Source organism: Sinocyclocheilus rhinocerous, unplaced genomic scaffold, assembly GCF_001515625.1.
Source record: "Sinocyclocheilus rhinocerous isolate Xijiao unplaced genomic scaffold, SAMN03320098_v1.1 scaffold387, whole genome shotgun sequence".
Lineage (NCBI taxonomy): Eukaryota > Metazoa > Chordata > Actinopteri > Cypriniformes > Cyprinidae > Sinocyclocheilus > Sinocyclocheilus rhinocerous.
In genome coordinates, this window is record NW_015651557.1 from 2,626,534 (window position 1) to 2,636,389 (window position 9,856).

The window sequence follows — 9,856 nt, forward strand, 5'->3', positions numbered from 1 at the left end:
CTTTCAAAGTAAATGTAAAGACAGAGCCTGAAAGGGGAACAGAGTCTCGTGACAGACACAGTGATGAATATGTGTTTGCAGTACACAAGCTACGGTTAAGACAGCTGACTCTGTGATGTGACCCTGTCTCTCTCTCTCTCTCTCACGCGCGCGCACACACGATGCGTAAAACTCCGCATTTGAACAGTCAATAGCAAATACTTAAACTAATAACAAAACATACTTACAGTAGCTGATTCAGAAGTGCCAGATTGTCATAGCAAAGTCAGAATTACCTCCTCTCCTAGGTTCACGAAACGGTCGTCCATAAAATGCATTGCTGTTCTGTTGTAAGTGATCTTAAAGATTCCTAAATGCATCTACTTCTGGTAGGCCAAATAAAGTGCTTTTGCTTTCGCACTGAAACACACAGCGTCTCCCTGACATGGCTGCTTCAACACTAACTGCGGTTACTGAAACCACGCTTTCTTTCTTTGCGTGCACATTTGGGTGCATTATGCAAATATTTCCACATAGTGGGGTAGATATGTGGGGGCGTGTTAGAACGAGCCGTTTTAGGGGGGCGTGGCAGAGTCTTAACTTTGATAAAGAATATCTCTTTGGATTTGAGACTTTAGTCTTTGCAACTTCAGGGATCTTATCTATGCACAATCAGCTTGTAACACTCCAAAGAGAAAGGAAAACTTGAAATCGCATCATATGACCCCTTTAAAGTGTCTCTGAACACCTTAGTGGCCATAGAGTGAATTAGTCCCAACCCACTTTTTCAGCTGTGCTGATTAGTAAAGTTTTTTACCCATTCATTTTCTCATTGGGATTTTAAAAGCGCTATGAGCCATGAAACAAACCAACCAACCAACTACAGTCAAGAACAGTCACACCATTAACAAACTTTGGTTTGAAGCAAAAAGTAAATGAAAATCAGATAAACAGACAAAGGTACAGCACTGTGTACTTTACAGCTTTAATGAAGGGAAGAACTACAATCCCATGAAGCATTGTGAGTGACAATCAAATTAAAAATGATGTTATAAAAGTATAAAACTATTAATTTATAAAATAGTTATTTGTTGTATCTATATAAAGTTAAATTTGTAAAATTTTAAGTTTATAATGTATACAAATGCATACGTATTTTAAGAACATAGGAAGACCCTATAAAAAAACCATTTACTAATATGTTTTTGTCACAAACACAGCTCTTTTTGGCATTCATTTGTAAATCACTTCCTGTACATTTGTGGATCGCTGCATGCATTTGTGGATTTCAAAACATTTCAAGACACAAATCCACAAATAGGTGGACTCCACCCACCGTATACTCAAAGCCAATCAGATAACAACCCCATTGCGCTGCCTAATCGTAGCATGACCAATCGCGTTTTGCTATACACTCAGGATGGGAAGAGATTAATTTTGCACTCTGCACCACTCTGAGCACCTTAGTGACGGCATACTTTTCACAACCACAAGGCAATGCGATTAATACCTCTCAAAACACCTAAGCAACTGCATAGTAAAGTGCTAAAAAGCACTTAAAATTTGCACACAAAAAAATGCAAACACTTGCATTTTACTTAATGTAAAATATTTTCATAATATAAGATATTGTAAGTAGATGGTCTTTTTAAAGAGGTTGTAAAGACCATTGTTGGTTCAGTGTGTGCGTATACCTATTTAACCATATTTTAGGGATAAATTTGATCTCCAAAAACCTTCCTTTGGGGATGTCCTCATTTGTAATAACTTTTTGTCATGTAATGTTGCTAAAAAGAACATTATTTTGTGTATTTGGTGTAATGAAATGTGTTTATACGGTTTAAGGTTAAAAAAAAACACATACTGTACATTATTGTTTCTCCTCTATTCCCCGCCTTTCTGAAACGCATCGATTTTTACAAAGGCGTGGATGAGTCTTAACTTTAATAAAGAATATCTCTTTGGGTTTGAGACTTTAGTCTTTGCAACTTTAGGGATCTTATCTATGCACGAACAACTTGTAACACTCCAAAGAGAAAGAAAAAGTTGAAATCGCATCATATGACCCCTTTAATTGTAAAAATGCAGAAAGTTTTCTGTGAGGGTTAGGGTGTGGGTTGGGATTATTTTATAAAATGTATAACTATCTGTATATAAAACTGTATGTGTGTGCGTGCGCGCGCGAGTGTGCCAGTGTGTGTTAGAGGGTGATTGTGGTTTGGGAGGTTTGCAGCTGCAGGCATGTGTTAGCCACCATCAGGAGTGCTGCTGTATGCTAATCTGACATTTGTCACATCTGGGAGCGTGCGTGTGTGTGTGTGTGTGTATGACCAAACCCAAACACATGCATACTTACACACTTCAATAGACTTTTTAAACTTAAGGTATAAAATGAAACAAAAACATACATTTATACAAAGTAGTTCATTTTATACAAAAGTTAGTCTTTGAATTAAAAAAATAGACAAAGTAGTATATAATGTTTTATATTATTCATGTGTACACTGCCATTCAAATATTTGGGGTCTGCAAGATTTTTTTGAAAGAAGTCTCTTCTGCTCACCAAGGCAGCATTTATTTGATCAAAAATACAATCAAAACAGTAATGTTGTGAAATATTACAATCCTTCAGAAATCATTTTAATATGATGATTTTCTGCTCAAGAGATATTTCTTCATTTTATCAATGTTGACAATAGTTGTGAAGCTTAACATTTTTGTGGAAACAGAGATACATTGTTTTTTTCCAGGATTCTTTGATGAATGGAAGTTCAAGGGAACAGCATTATTTTAATACCATTTTTTGTGACATAAGTGTCTTTACTGTCACTTTTGTTCATTTTAATGTGCCTTTGATGAATGAAAGTATTATTTTCTTTTAAAAATCTTACTGATCCTCAACCTTTGAATGGTGGTGTATATGTTTTATTTTTATAAGGATTTTATAACATGTATAATTAAGAATATACTAATAAAATAATAAAACCGACATCAATATATTATAAATAACTTTATATATCAATACATATACAGTATACAGTATAAAACTGTTTCTCTGTGTCCATATATTACCTGGTCATGTATGTTCATGACTCTTTGGCTGTGTGTGTTCAGTTAAAGGCTTGACCCGGCAGCATTCAGAGGGAAGGATGGGTGGTATATTTGAAGCGGCGTTAAACATTGATGCCGCCACACCTCTCCCCCTCTCCAAATTAAGCAAATCACCGGGCCACTCCGGGCAGGAAAAGGAACACGCGTCATAATTGTGTGACATTTGGGTAATGACCGTTCTGACATTTCAGACTGACACCTTCTCCCTCTCGCTTTTTCTAGCCTTTCTTTTCCCAGCTTTTTTGCGCAGAGGCTCATGTATTTAAAGGGTAATGATACAGACTGACAGCTTTACGCTTTAAATGAACCAGTGACACACACGCGCACACACACTCTTGAGACTCTTCTCTTCTGTTGTCCTATAAAGCCGTCTCGCCTAAGATGTCATCAAAGGAGAGAAAGAGATGTCCCTCCTTCCTCCCGGGTTTCGGCACCAATGTAACGTAGTTTGTAGATCGGGAAGAAGGAGGCGGGAACCGGCGGACATTTAAACAAACTTTAGTAAAATAAGCAAACACAAAATAGCGCGACAGCCCCTCGCGGACGACTGTCGCGCACAAACAAAACCAAAACACAAAATAAACTCCAGGCCTGGTCCTCTCTCGTCTTTCACTGTCGTCCCTCCTCCTTTTTATCCTTCCGGAGCTCCTCCGTGAGACTCGAGACCGGTGAGTGGTGAACACCTTAGTGGCCATAGAGTGAATTAGTCCCAACCCACTTTTTCAGCTGTGCTGATTAGTAAAGTTTATCAGATTATCAATATAGTGTGAGTGTGTCCTTGCTGAATAAAAGTTATTTTTTCTTTTTTTTTTTTTATAAAAATGCTAGTGTTTCACAGTTTACACAATAATATGAGGCAGCAAAAGCGGTTTCAACATTGATAATGATAAGAAATGTTTCTTGAGCAGCAAATTAGCATATTAGAAAGATTTCTGAAGGATCATGTGACACTGAAGGGTGAAGTAATGATGCTGAAAATTCAGCTTTGATCACAGGAATAAATTACATTTGATAACATATTCAAATAGAAAACAGCTTTTTTTAATTGTAATGATCTTTAACAGTATTACCGTTTTAGCCCAGATTTGGCTTAATATTTTTCAGAATTGTCAAGAGTAAGACATCTGAAATGCAAGGCCTTCTTATGTCAAGACATTGAAAAGGAATGACTGTTTAAAAGTTATTCCTATGTATGTCTGCACTATGTTTGTACTTTCTTCTACACTGGAAGCTCCTGTCGTCAAGTCAAATTCCTTGTGTGTGTAAACATACTTGGTAATAAAGCTCTTCTGATTCTGATTCTGATTAAACATCACATGCAGGTGCAGAGGAGAGAAGCAAGCCGGCAGTGCTGTGGGTCATGTACTTCAACATGAGGGACACATCAGCCCTGGACAGCAGCAGCTACAGCCTGCCGAGCAACGTTCACGTGTGCACCGGTCCCGATGGCAGCCTGGGCAGCGACTGCTCCATTAAACTGGTGAGTCCAGCAGAGGGAGGCAGACACTGCGTTCATTGGATCAGATATTGCTTATAGGCTCAATTATGGGATGTTTCTTGTTGGTTTAGGCAAACTATGATGGTTTCTGTTTATTTCCAGGCTGAATCCGTGTTTCATCATATCCTCCCTGATGAAGAGTTCTGTCCTCCTGCGCCCAACCCAGAGGACATCATCTACGACGGCGACGGTCCGCAGGCCGAAGGGCCCGGCTTTGACGAGAGTGCTAATACAGAAGCCGATAAAAGCCAGGCAGAGGAAGAAGGTGCCACCCATGAGAAGAGTCCATCGACTGAGAGCTCTGATCCTGCAGAGATGGACAGTGTTACCCAGCAGGCACCGTCAGACACGACCCCGTCCTCTGAAGAATAACCCCTTTAGAGACGCTTGTTCATTTCTCCAAAATCACTGAGTATATGGAATCCAAAATGCATCATGTTCATCTCTAAGTGGGCAAAACCGAAGTTCTCAATCCTGTTATGTTCTTTTTTATACATTTTATGTGCCTTTCTTTTACAGTTTCACACTCGATGCCTGTTTTATTTTGACCGGTTACTGTAAGATGTTTATGTATTTACTTTTTAAAAACCAAAATGCTCAGAATGTATTCACAATTTTGCATGGTTCAAGCAAGGTGCCTATCATATATTCTGGAGTTATTCAGATGACTGAGATTATAATGATTTTGGTCACATGCAGGACAAATACTCTTATTTTGGCAAGAAGCTGCTTCTTCAAACCCTGTATTTCAGATGTCTATTTGAATGCTGTCTGTTTTTTCATTTCGCCTTATGTCTATTTTGTGTCTTCACATACAAATGTACGCTATAATTGTTGCTGGCATTAAATATTTAATTGAAGACGTATTTTAGTTCATTATTCGTAGCCACACTGCAGTATTCAGCTTCACATCGTCTGTCACTGATACAAACCGATTTCAACTCCGATGTAAACTGTGACACCGTGCATTAGTGATGCTCTACGAGTGCGGTTTACCTGCCATGAAGGCGAAGTGAGGAAGCGCGAGGGGAAGGAGCACAGTTTGATGACATTTGGTTTGCACTGCCATGCTGAACAGATGGCTCATTATGGCTGCGAGTGCGCAGTCGTCCCTCACAGCGCTTGCTGTCTTTGTTTCCCTGGAATTTGATATGGGCTCTGCCGAGGGTATTTACCCGTTCTGGAGGGGAAGAATTACTGCTGAACACATGGCCCAGGTTAGTCCCAGACCAGAGGAAGTGTGCTGATTCTTTCTGACGGCTGGGAGTAAGCACACCCCTGACAGCACTGACGAGTGTTTAGAGTCGAGAGTGATGCGTGTCACATATAACCCAGTCTTCGGTTTTATTCACTCATTTTGTAGGATGAGTGGTTTTGCATGTTGTGTAGACTTAGAATGCAGAATGTGATTGGTTTTGAAGTGACGATGGGGATTTTCTAAGAAAATTTCTCCCAAATCTTTCAGGATTTTTTAGTTCGAAAATGAACCAGAGCTGTAACCTCTATAGACACTGCGGGACCACCAGAGGGGACCGTGTGCCTCCTGTATTTAGATTAGTCGTCAAGAAATAAGATTATCAAATGACTAATTCTAGTATTCTAAAATACCATTTCAGAGTACTAATAGTTATTTGTCATTAGTAAGCCTGACCCTAAAGGAACACATTATTTCAACCCTGTTACTGTAAGTTTTCTACATGTAAATTTGAATAATTAACTGATTTTATTGTGCCTGGTAATGAATTATATATATGATTGAGTTAATATTATAATAACTCTTGCAATTTTTCTCTGGCAGTGTGCTTTGTGTCAGCTTTGATTTGGGGTTGAAGGTCAGTGCAAAAATGTCTATTAATGGCCTCAGCTAGCAAGTATTATTGCACCACACCGTATTATTCACAGTTTTTGTTCTGGTGATTAAAAAAAATGTGTATAACCCTTAACAGAGTTGAACTATCAAGCTTGATGAAATTATTTGTCATTAATAACCCAAAGCCTGACCTTAAAGCATAACTTTGTCAATCCTGTTACTGCAAGTTTGGAATTCATACAGAGATTTGAGTAGGTAAATTTGAGGCTTTTCATAAATCGCACATTATGATTTATTTAAATTTTACTAACTCATGCCATTTTTCTTTGTGTTTTGTCAGCCCTGTTATATCCGAAATGTTCTTGAGCTGAAGATCAGTGCAAAAATGTCTAATAGTGGCTTCAGCTAGCAAGCATCATTACGCCACACCGTATTATTAACAGGTTGTGTTATGCTGATTAAAATAATAATATTTATCCCATAACACGTTGAACTATCAAGCTTGATTTATTTGACTGACTTGTCATTAGTAACGCTAAAGCTGACCCTACAGCACCACTTTATTTCAACCCTGTTACTTTAAGTTTGGAATTCATATAAATGAACTTAAATGGGTAACTAGTTTATTGTGCTTTGGTAAAAAGCTCACATTTCAATTTAAGTAAGTATATTAATAACTCATGCCATCTCATTTTAAAGACGTGTTTGTGTCAACCCTGTTACATATACATGTTTGAGGGTTAAAGATGTCATAGCAAAAATGTCTCACATTAGCCTCAACTAACAAATATCATTGCACCATGCCATATTATTCACTGGCTATGTTCTGGTGATTAAAAAATGGTGTTTATGCTATAACAGAGTTGAATTATTAAGCTTAGGCGGGGAAAAATGTTTTTTTAATTTCAAACCATTATATCAGAGCATGCGGGACCAGATGAATTCTGCATTTTCTCCATTTTTTTTTAAGAAAAAAAAAAAAAACTGTCAGATCGTGAAAGCATGATATTTTTAAATGTCTATAAAAGTTAAATCTTCCAACAAAAAACATTTGCTCTAATTAAATCTCTCAGATAATGTAGATTCACTATATCCTGTTAATTTATGTGAGGACACAAAAATGACATGAATTACATGTGAGTGACCTATGATATTTTCCCTCAGCGGAGACACGAGAACCTGAGGTCTCAAACATGCCTTTATTTAGGTTTAAACCTATTGAGTGTCCATATATCTGCTTCATGCTCTGTGATCGATTTCCTCAATTTTCATAATTTCATGACAAACCTTTATCTCCAGCATTTTGGTTTCATCTCATTGTTTTGGGGGCATGAGATTGTTTTCTTCTCTCTTGAGTGACCTGCCTGCTCAATAGCATCATTGGGAATCAATTTTCTGCATGGAGAGTCTTGACATTCAAACGCAAAAGGGTAAAATGTGCCATAGGCAAGACACCTAGCGGGGGCCACGTTTCTCTGGCACTATGGGGTGCGTTCAGTGAGGAATCTTTAGGGACTTACTCTGAGGAGTTGTAAAATGTTTCTCAACAAATTAAGTATTGACACAAATATTTTTACTTAGCAGATGCCTCTGGCTACATCTGATTTTGTCTTTAAGAAGGCCACTTAACAAGGTGCTGTCTAAGAGATGTAATGTGAGGGAATGCAAACTAGTATATACCAAAAAGGAATGTAGGAATCCAAAGAAACGTTTAGAAGACCCATCTGCCCAATACAAACAACAAATATTGCAATAATAATAAAGATGTAGCCTATTATTTTATTTATTATTTCTTTTCAATGTGTTCATTGTTGAATTGGAGTTGCGTAGATTGGTGGAAGAACACTAATGCCAGGTTTCAAAGTAAATATCACTTTTAAACAGAGTGTAATTATATCTAGCCAAGCGGTAATTTTGTGAACTTATGCAAAAAAAAAAGAAAATGTTATTTAACTGTATGTAGGACACATGTAATGCTAGCAATAAATAGCCTTAACACGATAAAGCAGTTGGCATTTCATTCTAAAATGACTCCGCCATCATTTCCATCACAGAATGCTGTTAAATACAGTTCATCAAGCAATCATTTGTGAATAATTGTTGATTTATTTAAAAATGTAAACACGTAGAAATGGAAAAGTGTTCTTTTCTAAACCCATAGCAACAAAAGTCGCCGAAACGCACACATGTATCTGCCACTTCTAGTTGCTTTAATGTGTATTTACTGACATCTAGTGGCTACATTATGTCACTACATGGGCTTAATGCACATTGAGAGAGCGTGCTTTTCGAAGTCGTTTTAGTTCTGCTAGTTGAATGTATTTATTTATTTTCTTGTCCATACAACAAAATGTATTCTTTTTCACAATGTTAAAAGAAAAAAAGAACAATAAATTACTTAAATATTTAACTATAAATAATGTCCTTTGTAATAACTAATAAATTAATAACAATTTTAAAAAATAAATAATTTAATTTAATTTATTATCATATATAGCTGCATTTAAAGGTTTGTCATGTACATTACATACATGTGATGTAGTGAAATGCCTTTTTTTTGCCAGTGCAACAACAGACAAAACCAACAGCCAATTAAGGACATAATTAAGGAATTTTGTCCAATTAAACAAATATGAGCACTGTATGTTTCAAAGCCAAAATGTGGTTTCAGAGCAGTTCCTGGTTTATCTAATAAAATTCATTTAATAAAATGAGACCAGTCTCATTTAAGCATTTAATCAGTCTGACTTAAATACGTATTTCGAGAATGACAACATCAGTTCAAAAGGTTAGGCTGTTGCTATTCAGTTCCATTTCCCCACAGACTGAAAGTGATGTTATTTTAACAGTACAATGTCTTTTCTTCTAAGTGAATAACAGAAGGCATACAATTAACAAAAAGCTATAAGACATTTAATATTAAGACAAAATTCTTATGGGTTTTGGAACAACATGAGGGTGAGTGAAAGAAAGAAGATGTGGTGGTCTTCTGTCTGGCTCTGGTGGTCTTCTGCTCCGCCGTGGTGGTCTTCTGTCTGGCTCTGGTGGTCTTTCGCTCCGCCGTGGGGATCTTCGGACTCGTCTGCTCTGCTGTGGTGGTCCTCAGTGCCACCTGTTCTGCCGTTTCTGTCCTGGCGCCCTGCTCTGCCGGCTCCGCCCTGGTTTCCTGCTCTGCTGGCTCCGCCCTGGCTCCCTGCTCTGCCTTGGCATCCTGCTCTGCTAGCTTTGCCTCAGTCCACTGTCCCTTCACTTCCACATGGACCTGGCCCTCCATCCCTCCCCCTATTCCGCCTCCTCTCCACCACCCTCCTGATTGTACTATGTTGGGAGTGCCCTGCCTGCTTCTGGCCATGTCTCTGAATAAAGCTATGCATATGGATCCGCACATCTCTCGTCTCGTTCGCCCCGTTACAATATTATGTAAACAAAAACTTTTATTTTGGATGCAATTAATCACG

At 37.9% G+C, this 9,856-nt stretch overlaps 1 protein-coding gene across 1 annotated transcript in view; it reads left to right on the forward strand.

Annotated features, from left to right (window-relative positions):
• The window catches only part of chm (CHM Rab escort protein), a 60,580-nt gene extending 55,132 nt beyond the window's left edge, over positions 1-5,448 (forward strand). The window contains exons 14-15 of the mRNA XM_016518652.1: positions 4,413-4,570; positions 4,691-5,448. Of these exons, the coding sequence (XP_016374138.1) occupies positions 4,413-4,570; positions 4,691-4,960 (428 nt within the window). The 3' untranslated portion in view covers positions 4,961-5,448. The remainder of the gene's footprint in view (positions 1-4,412; positions 4,571-4,690) is intronic.
• The last annotated feature ends 4,408 nt before the right edge of the window (positions 5,449-9,856 follow it).